The sequence below is a fragment of the Pteronotus mesoamericanus genome, unplaced genomic scaffold (genome assembly GCF_021234165.1).
Source record: "Pteronotus mesoamericanus isolate MK-2021 breed Mesoamerican mustached bat unplaced genomic scaffold, CSHL_Meso_final contig_130, whole genome shotgun sequence".
Classification (NCBI taxonomy): domain Eukaryota; kingdom Metazoa; phylum Chordata; class Mammalia; order Chiroptera; family Mormoopidae; genus Pteronotus; species Pteronotus mesoamericanus.
In genome coordinates this window covers 17,614,050-17,632,048 of record NW_026555060.1, presented here as the reverse complement: position 1 = coordinate 17,632,048, position 17,999 = coordinate 17,614,050, and the positions used below count along the sequence as shown (strand labels likewise).

At 35.0% G+C, this 17,999-nt stretch overlaps 1 protein-coding gene across 8 annotated transcripts in view; it reads left to right on the top strand.

The window, feature by feature from the left end:
* The window catches only part of MLLT10 (MLLT10 histone lysine methyltransferase DOT1L cofactor), a 226,009-nt gene that overhangs the window by 191,872 nt on the left and 16,138 nt on the right, over positions 1-17,999 (top strand). For all 8 annotated transcript variants that reach the window (XM_054592868.1, XM_054592860.1, XM_054592850.1 and 5 more), the window contains 3 exons: positions 2,965-3,143; positions 14,121-14,238; positions 15,590-15,662. In XM_054592868.1, the coding sequence (XP_054448843.1) occupies positions 2,965-3,143; positions 14,121-14,238; positions 15,590-15,662 (370 nt within the window). The remainder of the gene's footprint in view (positions 1-2,964; positions 3,144-14,120; positions 14,239-15,589; positions 15,663-17,999) is intronic.

Below are 17,999 nucleotides of genomic sequence, written 5' to 3'. Positions count from 1 at the left end.
TGCAAAGCACAGATAGCTGCACTCTGGAAATGTCGATCTGTTTTGAAGTCCTAAGGAATTTTTTGCACAAGATGCTGAAAGGGAAGTTTGCAAATCAGAATTTCATGGAGTGCCATGATACCAAGCCTGTAGCATGAGGTTTCTTCACCCCTCCAGTAGAGGGAACCCCTTGTGAGTGGCTTTGGTAGCCAGCCGCTTCTTCATTGCTTTACCACTGGTTGATTTGCTGACAGTCTGCTTTGTGTGAGTTATGATATGGAAACCTCCTTACTACCTGACCCCCAACCCTCATCAGCCAAATCTCAGTGAGCTGCAAATGCCACAAGTTACTTTAGTTCTGTCAACTTCTGTTTCTGTTGTGTGAAGTGAGAGTGATATTTACCTCATTGGGCTATTATGCTAGTGACCTATACATAGTAGCCAAATACTGGATATTCTCAATTGCTACTCCTGCTTCAGTGATTGGTATCACCGCTCTCCTGTCCACTTACTGGTACTTAAGAAACATATTATATTTTCAGGTCTAATTAGTTACCAGTTCAATGAACTTTGTCTCTGTAATGTCTCTCTACTGTTTTTACCTTATTAATCTCTATTTCTTGCTCATCTGTATTATTGTAGCAACCCTTAATAGCTGTCTTGGTCTTAATTTAAATATCCTGCACAGTCTAGTCTCTGCCTATGCCATAGATTTATGATTTGCTTAAACACCAATCTGGTCACACAAAGCTTATTTATTTATTTACTTACTTATTTGGGGGGAGGGGGAAGGAGGGAGAAAGAGAGGGAGAGAAACATCAATGTGTGCGCCCCCTAACGGGGAACCTGGTCTGCAACCCATAGGCATGTGCCCAGACAGGGACTTCAACTGGTGACCCTTCGGTTTAATGACTGGCACTCCATCCACTGAGCCACACCACGCAGGGCTGACCACACAAAGCTGCTTACAATCCTTCTGTGGTTTCCTATTGTCTCTAAATTTTGTTTAACTTTAAATGTTCCTCCTGCTCTAAATCCTGCTTTTGGGGGGGGGGGGAGCAGGGCTAATTTCTTGCTTAATGTATTCAGATGCTACTTTTAAGTTCTTAGAGTTTACCTTGCTCTCCGATATATGTTTCTTCCTGAAACCAGCCTGTGCCTCTGTTCTGTGGCTCCTTTGGAAATTAACTTTAACACTTATCTCTTCCAGTAAGTTTTTTTGACCCCCCCCACCCCCCTCCCTCTCACTCCAGGTCTGGGAGAGATTCCCTTTTATTTGCACTCATAGCCCCCTGAGGATGTTTTTGTCACTCTTCACAGTCTTTTGTAATTGTATCTTTTTTTCTGCTAAGCTTCTTGAAAGTGGAGACCACATATCTTGAATGGTTTTGTATCTCCAGGGTTTAGAATAATGTCTGGCAAACAGCGAGCTCTCAGATGTTTGTGTAATGGATGTATTTGTTGAATGAATAAATTATGGGTTTTTTTTTCTGGAGAAATTGTAGATATCTTAGAAGCTTCAATTATAGTTGTAAGGCCTTTATGATGTCCCAATTCTTTTATTCCCCTGGTTTGAAGATTGTAGGTGCTTTTATTTATTATGAATCAATGTTTATATTCTTTAGAACAAAGTAAATTATACTGTTGATATAAAAACTTGTTGCCTTCGAGGGCTGTAGTTTCTCAAAAAGATTTTTTAACTGCAACCTACTTTTATGGTAATTTTTTTCCTGCTTTCCTCTAGTTACAGTGTCAAGTTCTTAGGATTTTATTTCTTCCCACCCTCCCAACAGTCTTAGTTAAAACAGGATTTCTCAGCTTCTATACTGTGGACATTGAGGACCAGATAATTCTTAGTTGCATGGAGTTGTCTTGGGCATTCCAAGATGTTCAGCAGTATCGATTGCCTCTCCCTACTGGGTATCAGTAGCACTTCCTAGTTTAACAACCAGAAATGTCTCCAGACATTGTCAGATGTCTTATTTGGAGCAAAATCATGTCTGGTTGAGAACTCTGCTGAGTGATAGATAATCCTGACTCCAACCTTGATCTTCAAAGAACCTCCCTTTCTCTGTGGGCTCTTCGTTATCAGCATACACCCAAGATCTCCCATCCTTCAAAACAAAACAAAACAAAACAGAAAAACTTTTTTTTTCATTAACTCCTTGTTTTCTTTCACTTTTTCTCATTATCCCTCTCCATCTGCTTCCCATCTACTTTTTAAGAATGAATTGCTTCCACTCTATCATTTCCCCCTTTCTAGTTTTTACCATGGTGCCACTGTGTCCTTGTTCCTTGAAGAGACTGATACTACCACCTAGTAGTTCACATCATGATTATCTTACTCCTCTATCCCCCTCCAGACCCCCACTTGTACACTCCATTTAGTCATTCATTCTCGTTTACCTCCTGAATGCTCTAGAATGTACCTATATTCATTATTTTCACAGCCGTGTCCTTCAGTGTCATCAGCCTCTTTATTGGTCTCTGAACCTCAAGTCTAGTCCTACTCTATTTTCTACATTGTAGTGTGGGTGACCTTTATAAAATAAAAGTCTGTTCCCATTTCAACTCTTCTCAATCATGAGTTCTGAGGTCCCAGTAGCTGCATGAAAAGCTAACCTGGTGCTTTCTTTGCAACTCTAATTGCTTTATTTTTGTACTTAAGAAATATTTCATTGCTCTTAGGAATTCCTAAAACCCTTGTTATTACTTTTACAAAGCACTTCCTGATGTGGTCCCTCTCTATTAGCAAAGCCATTTTTTTGATATATAAAGAGACAGATTATTTTAGGCCAAGTATTTTATGAAAATCAGTATTTAGTTAGTTAGTTATTGGCACTTTTTTTTTTTTTTTTTACCAGCACCAGTAAAATTTGTCAGTGGGGGAGGGATCAGAAGAAAATGTGGGTCTTCTGACTTATTGATTGATATGGTGTGTCTGACAAATTTGACTGCTAAGTTATAAAATTTCTTTTCTTTCAGGTATTTATAACAACAATGATGTAGCAGCATCATTTCCAAATGTAGTGTCTGGCTCAGGATCTAGTACTCCTGTTTCCAGTTCTCATTTACCTCAGCAGTCTTCTGGGCATTTGCAACAAGTGGGAGCTCTGTCCCCATCAGCAGCATCATCTGCAACCCCTGCTGTTGCTACAACTCAGGTACATTATAAAGTAATATGAAGATGGGTTATCAGTTTTGAAAGGAGTTTGATTGGAGGAGAAAGAAATGAAATAGTGCTTCTTACAGGAATTTATAAAACATCTCAATTTGTATTGACATGTTAGTGGATGCCATAGACATTTTTACATGATACTCATGAGAGAAGACAAAGGCACCAACTGATTATTTTAAATTTCTGAGTTTCTAAATTTTTTTCTAACAGTGTAAAATAGTAATTTTGGGGAGAGCTTTTATTCTTTCTTTTTTATCAATAAAAGGTGGACTTTTTAAAAGAACTACGAACCAATGTTGGACTTGTGATTTTAAAAAATTATTTTATAATTTCAAAAACCACACAAATAATGTTTGAATATCTGCTAAGTTTTTATAAACCAGTGTAGGAGAATATAAAGAGTGAATGATCCCTTTAAGTACAATGCAGCTTTCCTCCTAGTAGGAGAGAAGGGGAATGTTCCTAAATATTATAAATAATGGTTACTGTGTGGTTGGTTTTGCATTTTTTTGTCCTTTTCCTCCACTTTAGATCTGTAATTGGATAGGTTACGTAGTCTGCAGGAATGATTTAAGCAAGAGTCAAATCAGAAAAATCATGATTTTGAAATACATAAAAAGGACAGTAAATGGGCAAAGCTGTGCACATACACATATACATACACACCCGTACACCAGCCTACCTCCACCCCCACATTTCCGTAAAGGAAATAATTTAAAATTCCTAAAGTACGTATTTTTTACTTTATTTGGAATTCTTGATATTTTTATTCTTATTTTCATTTTATTCAAAGCCCTAGTAGTGTGTTAACATTTTGATAAAATTTTAACAGTGATAAATGTCTAATTACAAATAACTAGTTAAGTAGTTATTTGTAAGTTGCTGTAAACTTACGCTTTATGTATATATTCATAATTTCTGTTGTAGGGCCTTCAGAATGTATTCACTTTTCCAAGTATTTTCTCTAACATCAAAGCACAGCATTGTTATTTTCAAAGTACATAATGGTGCAGTATAAACAATCATCATTATAATTAGGTTAAGTATTAGAATAAACAACAGACAATTCAGAACAGAAAATCGATGGCGTGATTAGTGGTATTATCTTTCAAAATGAAAGTTAACTATTTGGTGAACCTCTCAGCCTGAATAAAAGGAGTGTGACTGGTTTAGGAAGAGTTGTTCTTTAGCTTATTTCATTACCCTGAGTGAAGTAGCCATAATAATAGGGGCTTGAGGTTTAAGAGAGTGAAAGGACAAATAGTTTTATCTGTTTTTATTTTATCTCTTTTAATTTTAATTAAAGGTAGCCATATGCATTGATAGCTTTATATTCTTGGACAAAAGTCTCACATGAACATTTCCAATGCACATTTTTCTTTTCTTTCTTCATAAAAGTCTTTTTTAATTACTCTCTGGTTAATTCCAGGCTGATTTAAGCAAAAATCTCATTTCTTCTCATTTATTATGTGTGTGGTTTTAGGGGTTGGTGTTAGGGAGGTTGATGGGGGAAGTGGTGGTAAAGCGAAATTTATAGCTAGAGGGAAAATTCCACTCAACATATGACTCAACTAAAGAACAAAGAAATCATAGTTGCAAGTAATCCAGGATTCAGTCCAATTAAAATCTTTACGGTTTATCCTCTTTCCATGTTTCAGTAAGATGAGTCTTTTATAAACACGATCATCCAGTTAGACTCAAATGCTGCATGCTGAGACAACTGCATCTGTGTTTCTGTCCAGCCGTAAAGGCTTTCTGTCTTCAAGCTGGAGCTTATTTAGCCTGGCTTATCTAGTGCTGCTGTAGCAACCATCAGTCTCCAGGCAACTGAGGCACGTTGACCTCTCAATTGAACTGAGAGCAGAACTGCTTCAATTTAGCTGTCTGAGACAATAGTATTGGTATTGAATGTGCAAAAAGTGAATTTTCTAGGCAATGTGCAAGGGAAAGGATACAAAAATGTTTAGAATAAATTGAATATTTAGATAGAACTCTTAGCATTGTGGTGCACCTGGTAATCGAATTTTCTTTTCAAAATGACGAAAGTTTATTTCTGGTTTAACTTTCCCGTAGGCCCTGCTTATTTTCTAATCATGGAAGTCATTATGTTTAGATAATCACATCTAGCATTTTATTTAGGGTTTCTTTATAGGTAGTTGATTTAAAATTAAGAGAGCAATGCTATAAGGTAAATTCAAATGATCAATATTTAAAAAGTAATTAAAGAAGTCTTGTTATAGTTATTAAGAAAACCATGACACTAGCAGGCAAATATTTTAAAAGTATATAAATCAGAGAATAGAAATGTTAAACTTGAATAACATTTTGCCCCCTCTCCTTCCTCTGAAAAAACTTAATGAAAGTAATAGTTTTTGGTGATTGGCTTGGTGTCAGCAGGATAAAAATTCAGAGGTCATTCTTGATCTTTCTGACCTTGGTTTTAAGTAAGATAGATAGGCTTCTTGTTTGGATTATTTGCTGTCTCAAGAATTGTTCCCTGCAAAGTAGTCAGGGAGGTAAGATTAGAAAGCTAGTATAAATTAAAACTGGAAATAGATTTGTGCCTTTAATTTGAAAAAAAAAAAAAGAAAAAGAAAGATGTTTGTAAAGTTTTGTGTTAAGGGCGTAGGGAGGGAGAATCTGATGCTTAGCAACCCTAATTTGAAAAAATCTTTCACAAATGTTGGATAACTCAGCTTTATTTTTTTCCAATGTTAAATCATTATGTTTTGTTTGATATGCTTGTTTTTAGAATAATTCTTTCACAGATATCAGCAATATAGTTACAGTTATAGTTCCTATACATTAGTGGAAGATATAACTACTGTGTGATTTTTTTTTTTAATGATGTGTTCTGCCCTTGTTGTATAATGAGTATAGCTATAAATTAGTTTCTGTAGGTGTGCCATTAATTTTCCATTTTGCCTTTCAAATTCCCTTCTGTTTCCTAGTTCTATATTCATTCTGTTCAGTCTTTGGGAGACTTTAAGTGCTTTTGTTTTAAAGATGATTCGTTTAATAGAAGAATTTAAGGCTGAATATAAAGGAAAAAAATTGTATTCTAATATATTTGCATTCTTTTGGATACAGTCTACATGTAGATAATCATGGTTCATTATTTATTGTCTTACTGTTATAAAAATGATAGATTTAAATAATTGAATTAAAGGAATTTCCAAGGTTGATGTGATATTTAGTAAATGAAGATACTTAAGTATTTTAAAGGCACAATTTAGTGACTAATGCTTTGTACATTTCTATGAGACTTTTACTTCAGTCAGCTTTGAATATTTTGTTTTCCAGTAGCATAACTTTGCAGGCGGTGGGGGTGTATGTGTGTGTGTTGGGGGGAGTTGTCTTAGATGTAGCTCTTGATTTTCGTTCAAATGATGTCTGATATGACATTTCCATCCTACTTGAGAAAATGGTTCAGTTTCCCAGGCAAATTCACCTGATTTGGTTGCTGAGAATGAAAGTTTCAATAAATAATTTTATAATGACATAATTTTAAGGAAGTTAACAGTGAATCAGAAATCCTGGGTTCCAGGAGCTTTGCTACTCACTAGTGTAGCCATAGACAGGTCTTTTAAGTTTGTGGGCATCATTTTTTTCATACACAAAATGAAAACTTTAAATATCAGTTCTACCTGCTGTATGTGGCATGTTATGAAGTTCAAATGAAAATAAGTACTTTACAGACTGTCATGTACTTTGGAATTAATGGTTTTTACACTGATGTTATAATTGTTATAGGACATCATTAATTTTAGTTGTTACAGAAATAGCTTGGTTACCAGTGAGAAGTACCGTATTGATGCCCTTCCTTTGCTAAAAATAGTATTAAATTTTTCTTTAAAAACTCATAATAGCATGTTAACAGATATATGAATTTCAGCCATTTTAGGTTCAGCTGTTGACTAATGTCTTTTTCATTTCTTAAATTATTTCAGTAGCCACTGTAGTACCAGGGACTTAATTTTACCCCTGAAGATAGGTCGTACACTGACTAGATATTAACCAATTAGTCAGCCTTAGAATTGGTTGGTTATTCTGTGTAGTCCTGTTGTCCAGTTGTGAATGTTCATTGATGATTTAACTACAATTTAATCCCCCCCACTACTTTATTAGAAACTCAATGGTAGGGCATTTCAACATTAGCCAAACAATGGTTTTGAATACGTTAAGCTCCTAACAATTAGGGAGCAGTTTGGGGCATTGAATAATGTGGAATGATGCAATTGAACCTGACAGCTTTAACAGTCAGTCTACTCATGGGACCTGAAAGTTGTTCACACTTGGTTTCATCTCTCATCACATGCTGAGTATTAAAGCCATACTGGTGGTAGCTGACTTGGAAATGGGGTCTGTCATCAGAATCCATTTCATAGTGTAAAGTTTGAATTGAGTTAGCAAATATATAAAACTTTCCAGTGTTCCCCAGTATTTCCTAAAAGCTTTTCTAGTCAAACAAATTGTGTTTATAGATTGAAAAAATATATAAAGTAATTGTCATTAAGATATTTGGATCTTTATTTTATATTCTCAGTATTGCTTTGTGATTATACAGGGGTGGGCAAAAGTAGGTTGTTAATAATACAATATTAATAAATAATAATGCCAAAATATTCTCTATGTTTTGTGTACTACCAACTGTAAGCCCACCCCTTATATAAATTAAGACGTTACTGCATAATGAGATATTTATACCTTCTAATTTTTCTTAGGTAAGTATGTTTTAATCTTTGAAGTATAGCCATGTTATCAGAATGTAATTGGTAGATTATATTCTCTAACAAAGTTAATGGCAAAGATTGAAACCATAATAATTTATGAAAAAAATTTTTTTGAATAACAAGCTAAGATTTGAGTGCTTACCATGTGCCAGGCATTTGTTTAAGCCCTTACTATATTCATTCAGCTAATTCTCACAGTGTTCTTGTGAGGTAGGTGCTATTACTTCCATTTTTACAGATTGAAGACAGAGAGATACAGTACCTTGCCCAAGTGAGTCAGCTTAGTTTATGACAGATATCGTGATAATAAAATATTTTCTTCTAATAGTATATATGAAATAGAAATTTTTTAAAAGTAATATTCAATTTGGTGAGTCTGACAAAATTTTGGGAAAATGTATTTTTAAATAGTGTGTCAGGGTTGGAAAGCTTGAAAAAGCTACTGTGTTTTAAAAGCTTATTTGAATAATTAGATTTTAACATTCATTGACAGGTTAATTGTGCATTTAAAAAATTCATGATATAACCTCTTTCTGTATTATTGAAGTTTGAAGCCTCATACCTACCTCTACATGATATATTGCTATGATACTTTCTAAACGTGAAATTTTAACTACAGGTCCTATTCTTTCCAACCTAAAATTTCTTATTTATTTTATATTTCTCTGCCTTTACCAGCATTGGGGGGAGAAGGCAGGGATAAGTCTCCCAAAGCAATACCCACTTTTAAGTCTGATATTCACAAAATTGAACATACTTAGCCTTTTTTCTTCCATAGCTAACTCCGTTAATAGGAGCTGAGCCATTGTTGGTGTAGCTAATTGGTTGGCTGGCTGGTCGTCCCCTTCACCAAAAGGGTGTGGCTTGATTTCTGATCAAGGCACAGGCCTTGGTTGCAGTTTCAGGCCCCCTTTTGGGAATGTATGGGAAGCAGTCAGTTGGTGTTTCTCCCTCACATCAATATTTCTTTCTCCCCTTTCCTTTCTCTCTAAAATCAATAAACATATTTTTAAAAATAAGAATGAGCCGAGTGTCTAGGAATTTGGTAGTTAGATCACTCTGTAAAAGCTCTTCTAAAACTTCTCTGGGATCATAAGCAGACATTTCATGTAAGAGTTAAACTATTAACAGGGACATTTCAAGCTGAAATACAATTTTCATCTGTTAATATTTTAATATAGTATGTTGTTCTACTTAGCAAACACTAAATTTCTTAGATTTGTTTTGAGTTTGAATACTGCCTTGGTAGACTCACGTATTTTTCTAGATGTTTAACATAGTAAGTTATTCTAAATTTGCTAAGGGAATTCTTTGACTCAGGTGCCTAAACATATTTTGTTTAAAAGTAACTTAGATTTTCCTCAATAATTGTTCAGTTTATTCTTACTCTGCTTGTCTTTGGGTCCATCTTGTAAAATAATTGTACTTCTTTTAATGAGGCTTTTACAAGAGTGTTATTAGAGTAAGTGTAATAGAACATCTTGAGGGAAGTGGTTCCTTTCAACTATTAATCTTGGGGAACAAACCAAAAAAAAACCTCTCTTAAGATAACATGTATTAGAAGTTATAGCAAAAGTTCATTATGGCAATATGAATTTATAATTTTATAAAATATTTTTTCTTGGTATAATCTAAAACCTATTTTCACATTTTGAGATGACTTGATTTAAATGGGGCACGATAAATCCAAGTGCCTAGTGTGTTTTTAATTATATTCTTTTTGTTGTAACTTATTTTGAAATATTTTAGATGTATAGAAAAGTTTCAAAAACAGTGCAGAATACAGTGTTAATACACTCATATATTATGGATACCCTTCACTCCGTGTTGACAACTCATATTCTTATAGTGCCAATAAACCCAAGGAGGATATCTGTCCACAATAGCCATTTTCCTTACCTGATCTACATAAAATTTAAATGTTGTAAGGTAGATACTTCCCTCTAGAAAGAATTGCCAGTCTTTATACCAGGTCTTCTGAAACAGTCCTGTGGTACATTAGTAATTTGTTTTCAGTGTACTTTATAAAACCCATGTCCAAAGTATGCTGTGGAGAAATGTGTATATATCGTTTTCTTTACTTTGTTGTTCCAGATTTTTTATATAAAAGCTTTCAGTGCTCTTTATGCTTCATAACCATGATTTCTTTAGGTTCACTTGGGCATCCTTCCATCCCTCTGAATCTTAGTGCTTTCATATATTAATGACCATAAAGGTTTTTGAGTCTGCAGATTGCCAGACATTATGTGTGTGCTCTTCTCAGTAAGGCATCTTTCTTTTCCCCACTCTCTCAGTTATCCTCCTTAATTGATACTAAGTTATGGAATCTTTTCACTAAAATGTTGGGGATTTCTTGGCACTACCTACAGTGCCAACAGTTACCAAGGGTTCCCAGAATTAACCATTCAAAACACATTTCAGAAGCGTTGACTAAGCAATGTCAGATGTTTGTGGAGTCTTTGGTGACTCGTATTACCCACTGAAAATGATGTTAATGAAATCGAGTTTTAATGTAGCATGGTTTAGTTGTTTTAATACACCACAAAATTCTACCTGGTAAAATTTAAAAGTTACTTTAATCTCTTGAAAGTTTCTCATTTAGATAAATGCAGTAATTTTTTAAAAAGCAAACAACTACTAGATAATTTTTACCTATTCAGAAAATTTTGGGAAATTGGTCATTTAGGATCATGAAGAATTCATTCCCATTTTAGTTTATTATTTTATTAATTTGCTTTTGTCTGCCATCTTTATAAAATATATACTTTTCTGCTTTGAAATTAGGCTAAAGATGGTTTATCTTCTTCCTGATGATATTTGTTATGCAAATGTTATTATGCTGTTATGCTACTTTTGCATTTTAATCTTTTAGTGTAGTGAACCTAGTGTGTGATGTGGAAACTAAGATAATTTGTAAACTACATCAAGAAATTTGGTTCCGTATTTTTTGAAATATTTGTTCTAGTTCTGTGAAATATGTCATCGGAATTTTAATAGGAATTACGTCGAATCTATAGATTGCTTTGGGTAGTATGGACATTTTAATGATGTTAAGTCTTCCTATCCATGAACATGATATATGCTTCCACTTATTTCTATCTTCTTTTTTTCTTCAATGTCTTACAATTTTCTGAGTACAGGCCTCTTACGTCCTTGGTTAGGTTTGTTCCTAGGTATTTTATTCTTTTTGAAGCAATTGTGAATGGGATTGTTTTCTTAATTTCCCTTTTTTTCCATCATTGACATGTGAAAATACCACTTCTACAAAGAGGACATATACACATGGCCAATAGACACATGAAAAGATGCTCAGTGTCACTAATCATCAGAGAAATGCAAATAAAAACCACCACGAGATACCATAGCACACCTGTCAGAATGCCTGTCATCAGTAAATTAAACAAGTCCTGGTGAGGATGTGGAGAAAGGAAAACCTTTTTGCACTGTTAATGGGAATGCAGACTGGTGCAGCCACTGTGGAAAGCAGTATGGAGATACCTCAAAAAATTAACAACAGATCTGCCTTTTGACCCAGCTGTCCCACTTCTGGGAATATGTCCAAAGGAACCCAGAACACTAATTTGAAAGAACATAAGCACCCCTATGTTCATTGCAGCATTATTTACAATCCCCAAGATATGGAAGCAGCCAAGTGACCATCAGTATATGAGTAGATAAAACAACTATCGGACATTTACACAATGGAATTCTACTCGGCTGTAAAAAAGAAGAAAATTTTACCCTTTGCAACAGTATTGATGGACCTGGAGAACATTATGCTAAGTGAAATAAGCCACTCAAAGACAGATAAATATCATATCATTTCACTCATATGTGGAGTCTAATGAACAAACTGAACTAACAAGCAAAACAGAGAGAGACCCATGGATGAAGAATAGATGACAGCAAGTGGGGGTGGTTATGGGGTAGAAGGATTGAGCAAAAAGGAAAAAGGACTCATAGACATGGACAACAGTGTGGTGATTGCTGGCGGGAAGAGGGTATAATGGGAAAAATATAAAAAAGATTAAATTTTAAAAAAGAAAGGAAATTTGTAGTAATAAGGGTAAATATAATGTCCTTGGCAAAAGGAACCCTTGCTGGAAAAGGGTGTATTTCTGATTAGAGGAGGATCTTTTGTTTCTTACCAAGAGACTAAGGCAGCTCATAAAATTGATAATTGGAACTAAACAAGTAGTCTAACTGGTGTAATGTTCTGATTCAGCCAAAAGTTGATTGCATGAAAAAGAATCAAAATGCAGATGCTAAGGCATCTAGATGTCCATGTTCTTTGAACACCACCCCACCACACTCTGTAATACACTTATTCTTGCTCATATTTTCTCTCTCCTCTCTTGCGGTCAGCTGTTACTGCTTGCCTGCCAGCAAACTGTCTCAAGATACTACTTTTTCTTCTTCTTTCTAATTAATTTTCCATTTCTAATCTGTTATATGTTTAGTCGATCTTTTTAGAATTATGTCTAGAGGAACAGTATATTGATTCTGTGAAGGGCATTTTTAAGTATAAGGTACCTGGAATTTTAACATGCCGTTGGTAACACCTGGTCTTTTCTGTTTTTCCGGATTTTGTGTTTTTCTAAGTTATTTTCTGTGTAGTTGAGATTCCCAAGTATTTGACTTCTGAAGAGGTAAAAAAATCTTAACTATATTTTCATTTATGAATTGTGTAATTTATGTATGTAAAACTAAGTACATGGCAAGTATCGAGTATGATCTTTAGGTTAAATTGCAAGTTACCTTTTCCTGAGAGCTAATTGAAGGTTAAACAGGACTTTTTAGTACAAACTTATTGGCTTTGTATACATATCTTTAATAAGAGGAAAAACGAAACCCAAAAACTGACTGAATTTAAGACATGAAAACACCCTTTGAAACAGTGGAAAGCAAGGACAGGATTCCATATTAAGGAGACTCTGTGAATTAAAGTCCAATTTTTATACTTAATAAGTTGTATAGAGGCCAAATACAATGTCAGGGTCTGAGTCTTTGCAGAAACAGCATTTATTCTCTGTAATATTTTGCTTGTTCTAACTACTATGTCATCTTGGTCTCTGGTTTGCAACCATACGTGTCAAAATATTGCACATCTTTTGTTCTGCTGTTACTCAGTTTCTTTATATTAGATGTGCTTTAATTTTTTGAAATTATTTTCCAGAATTCTGTTCTGACATAATTTTACAGTGATTTCATTTTATAAAAGCCTAAGTTTAATTTCATTCATGAAAAAGAATAAGAAGTCTACTTTAAAATCTGTGGCCTATTAAATCTGAAGAGTATTTCAGGCTACTAATAGCCTTCTATGAGTAACAGTATTTTGTGTACAAGAGATTTGCTTCCAAAATGCCACATTTTAAGGTTATAATATTCTTGGAAAGCGGGAGAAACCATTCACATCAAAGAAGGCATTTTTATTACACTGGATTACGCAAGACTTTGGCCAGCCTCCTTAGCTTCATCTGTTTAAGGGTTCATTTTCACTTGTTTGGCACAAGTCCCAGTAGAGGCCTTCAGAATTGTGGTTAGCAACATGAATGAATTACAAACTTTGGACTAGCTCTTCAGTTAGTAAGAGCTGGCTTCCTGCCAAAAAGGCAGCGCCTTATATGGGGTCAGAGCAAAGCTGTGATTCCTTTAGCCTTGCATTGTATAGAAAACATACTTGTGATGCCCGTTTGCTTTCTTTTAAAATAAAAACAAAATGCACTCAGGCTTCTGAGTCTATCAAAATAGAAAGTAACAAAGTAGTGTGCAGGTTTTACTAATAACAGAGTTAAATTAAGCAATGGAAATATGACTCTGAATAATTAAAATACTAAAAGTAGAAGTTGGGCCTTTTGACCTTGTTAGCATCCTGTGATGTAGGGGACTAAAGCATGTTAGACATCTGTTTGTCTACCTGCCCTTATTTTGTAAGTGGTTTAATAAGATTAAATAATTAATCCTGTGTTCACATGGTTACTATGCCACTGGGTTTTGGTATTGACCAGATACTTTGAAATTAAAGCAGGAATAGTTAACTTTGACTGTTACAGTTTTGTTTTTGTTTTTTAATTTGAAACTTTTCAGATGTCATGATGGTAAGACAAGTAAAAATGAAATTTGCTCTTCAGAAAGTCATGAATTTTTGCTTATATATATTTGTAGATTGGCAAAAATAGTTACTATTTTTCAGATATAATTCACTTACCTTTGTAATTCTTTTCCTTTAGGCAAATACCCTATCTGGATCTTCTCTCAGTCAGGCACCGTCTCATATGTATGGCAATAGGTTAAATCCAAATTCTTCGATGGCTGCTCTAATTGCTCAGTCTGAAAACACTCAGACAGGTGAGTTTTCAAGAATATTTACACTCTAAAATTCAGTTCCTCTTGCTCAATGTAATTTCTCCCTCAGTGGCTCATTTTATATGAAAAGTCTAAAGGTGTGCTTAATATAGGATCATGCCTTTTTTTTTTTTCTTTTACCAGAAGAATCACAGTTGGAAGTAAATAATATGCTGTGCTGCAAAATTGTGATGTGTTTTTTTCACTGTCTCAAATGTAAATGTTTAAGCAGAGCCATGAGCAGGCAGGAATGCAACAATGTCTTCTGTGACTTTTGTGATTGATGTGTTCAGTTCTCAGTTCTATGCAATGAAAGTGACATAACACTAGGCTATTCTGTGAATAGCCTAAACCTTTATTTGCATAATTCATGAAACTGCATTATACAAATGTGGTTAAAAAAATCCTGTTAGAGAATTTCTACAGTGTTTAGTAATCCTGTGAAATTTTACCAGTTGACATTTTGTAGCATTTGCCTCTTGTACTATTTTAATGAGCTGCTGGATTTGCTTTGTTTCATTCCATCCTTAAGGATTTGTTGACATGTCCAAGTAGTCATGCTGTTTGGGGGAAGGGAATGGGTTTAGCAGTTCACCAAGAATGGATCAGTCATGTCTTTACCCCTTAAGGGTCAGAGGTTACTTTACTCAGAATAAGGGAAGGACAACCTTGAAAGAGGCCAGATAGGATGCTTTTTATAAGTAACGAACTGTAGGGGAAATTCAAGTTACTTTACAGGCAGAGAGTTTTCTGTTACCTCAGGAATATTTTGAAGAAATTAATTTTTTTCCATGTGAATACAGAATTCTGCATTCCTACTTATTTTTGTCAATTTGGATATTTACTGTTATATGTAACTTTATTTTTGGTATGAGGGTTTGTGTTATATATAAAATTTTAGTGTTGGTGTGTGGCTCTGTGTAATACATTAGGTATTTTATCATTTGTTTTGGGATACAAAGTGTTAAAAAATACAAAGCTTAAGGATTTGCTGTGATATGCATACAGATTAGCTGTCCACTGCTGTGATTCATTACTTTAACCGTAGAAATTAAAAGTGGCTGAGGGGAAGTACTGCAAATGCAAACCACGCTTCTGTGCTGTAAAACTGAAAGGAATAAAAGAATAGAACATAATCCATGGCCTCTATACCCACAGAAACATGTAGGGGCAACACCTTACATGCCACAGTTCAGCAATTCTAAACTAGCAACATGCTGGGTCTTCTACTTTCATAGTAACTACAAAGATAGTGGTAAAGGTTTTATGTATATTTTAGGAAAAATTAGGGCAAGAGCTTAAAACTTATCTGGTGAGAGTCAACTTTATCAACTATGAAATATTTACACTGCAGATCAGGATCTTGGAGACAATAGCCGCAGCCTTGTTGGCAGAGGAAGCTCTCCCCGGGGAAGTCTCTCACCAAGGTAAGCATTATTTACACTGCAAAGTATAAGCAAAAGAAACAGTTTGAGATTGGAAACTTCCTTATCTCATATCAGCGAGTGTACATTTGTAACAAAAGCATTCTGAAGATAAGAAGCATGTATGGACAGTCAAGAAAAATGATTCTCAGCTCTAGCTGGTGTGGCTCAGTGGATTGAGCACCAGCCTGCGAACCACAGGGTCTTGGGTTTGATTCCCAGTCAGGGCACATGCCTGGGTTGCTGGCCAGGTCCCCAGCGCGCGGTGTGTGATGTTTCTCTCCCTCTCTTTCTCCCTTCCCCAAACAAATAAAATCTTAAAAAAAAAAAAAAAAAGAAAAAAAAATGATTCTCAATAAATGTGAATGTTAATTTATACACACATTTCTAAGCTTTTTAAAAAAGTGTGATTGTATTTTTTTCCAGTACCATTTACCCTCCTTATTATTGCCCCCCCACCCCCATCACTACACTGTTGTCGATGTCCATGAGTCCTTTTACCTTTTTGCTCTGCTCCTTCATCCCCTAACCACTCCCTCTACTCCACTGCTGTCAGCCTGCTCTCTGTCTCTGAGTCTGTCTCTATTTTGTTTGCTAGTTCAGGTTGTTTATTCAATTCCACAAATGAGTGAAATCATATGGTATTTCTCTTTCTCTGACTGGCTTATTTCACTTAGCATAATGTTCTCCAGGTCCAGTCATGCTGTCTCAAAGGGTAAAAATTATCTTCTTTTTTACAGCTGAGTAGTATTACATTGTGTATATGTACCGTAGTTGATTTATCCACTCATCTACTGATAGACACTTGGCTGCTTCCGTATCTTGGCAATTGTAAATAACGCTGCAATGAACATAGGCGTGCTTATGTTCTTTCAAATTAGTGTTTTGAGTGAGTTTCTTTGGACATATTCCTGGAAGTGGGACAACTGGGTCAAAAGGCAGATCTGTTGTTAATTTTTTGAGGTATCTCCATACCGCTTTCCACAGTGGCTGCACCAGTCTGCATTCCCATCAACAGTGCAAAAGTGTTCCTTTCACAACATCCTCACCAGTACTTGTTTGTTCATTTATTGATGATTGTCATTCGAACGATGTGAGATGATATATTATTGTGGTTTTACTTTGCAATTTTCTGATGATTAGTGATGTTGAGCATCTTTTCATATGTCTATTGGCCATGTGTATTTACTCTTTGGAGAAGTGTCTATTCAGGTCCTTTGCCCATTTTTTAATTGGATTGATTTTTTTTTGGTGGTGTTTGTAAGTTTTTAATAAATTTTGTATATTAACCCTGTAGCAGATGGATCAGCAACTGTGTTCTCCCATTAAGTGGGTTTTCTTTTTATTTTGTTGATGGTTTCCTTTGCTGTACAAAAACTTTAGTTTGATGTAATAGTGTTTATTTTTTCTTTTGTTTCCCTTTTCTGAGGAAATGCATCAGAAAAAATATTGCTGTGAGCAATGTGTGAGATTTTACTGCCTATGTTTACTTCTAGGATTTTGATGGCTTTGGGTCTAACATTTAACTCTTCAATCCACTTTGAATTTTATTCTTGTGTGTGGCATAAAAAGATGGTCTAGTTTCATTTTTATGAACTTGTCTATCCAATTTCCCCAACATCATATATTGGATAAATTAGCCTATTGTATGTGCTTGCTTCATCTGTCAAATAAATATTGACTATAAAGTTGTGGGTTTATTTCTGGGCTCTCTATTCTGTCCCATTAACCTATGTGTCTATTTTTGTTTTTAAATATTTTATTTATTTATTTGTAGACTGAGGAGAAGGGAGAAGAAAGAGAGGGAGAGAAACATCAACGTGTGGTTGCCTCTCACGCGCCCCTCACTGGGGACCTGGCTCGCACCCAAGCATGTGCCCTGACTGGGATTCAAACCAGAGACTCTTTGGTTTGCAGGCTGGTGCTCAATCCACTGAGCCACACCAGCCAGGACAATGTGTCTGTTTTTATTGCCAGTACCATGGTGTTTGGATTACTATGGCCTTATAGTATGATTTGATATTAGATAGCGTGATTTTACCGATGCTTTTCTTCTTTCTCAAGGTCACTGTTGCTGTTCAGGACCTTTTGTCGTTCCGCATAAATTTTTGAAATATTTGTTCTAGTTCTGTGAAATAATGCCATTTGTATCTTGATAGGAATTACATTGAATCTGTAGATTTCATTGGGTAGTATAGACATTTTAATAATGTTAATCTTCCTATCCATGAACACAGTATGTACTTCTACTTATTTGCATCTTCTTCAGTTGCTTCCATCAGTGTCTTATATATTCTGAGTACAGGTCTTTTATTCCTTTGGTTAGATTTATTCCCAGGT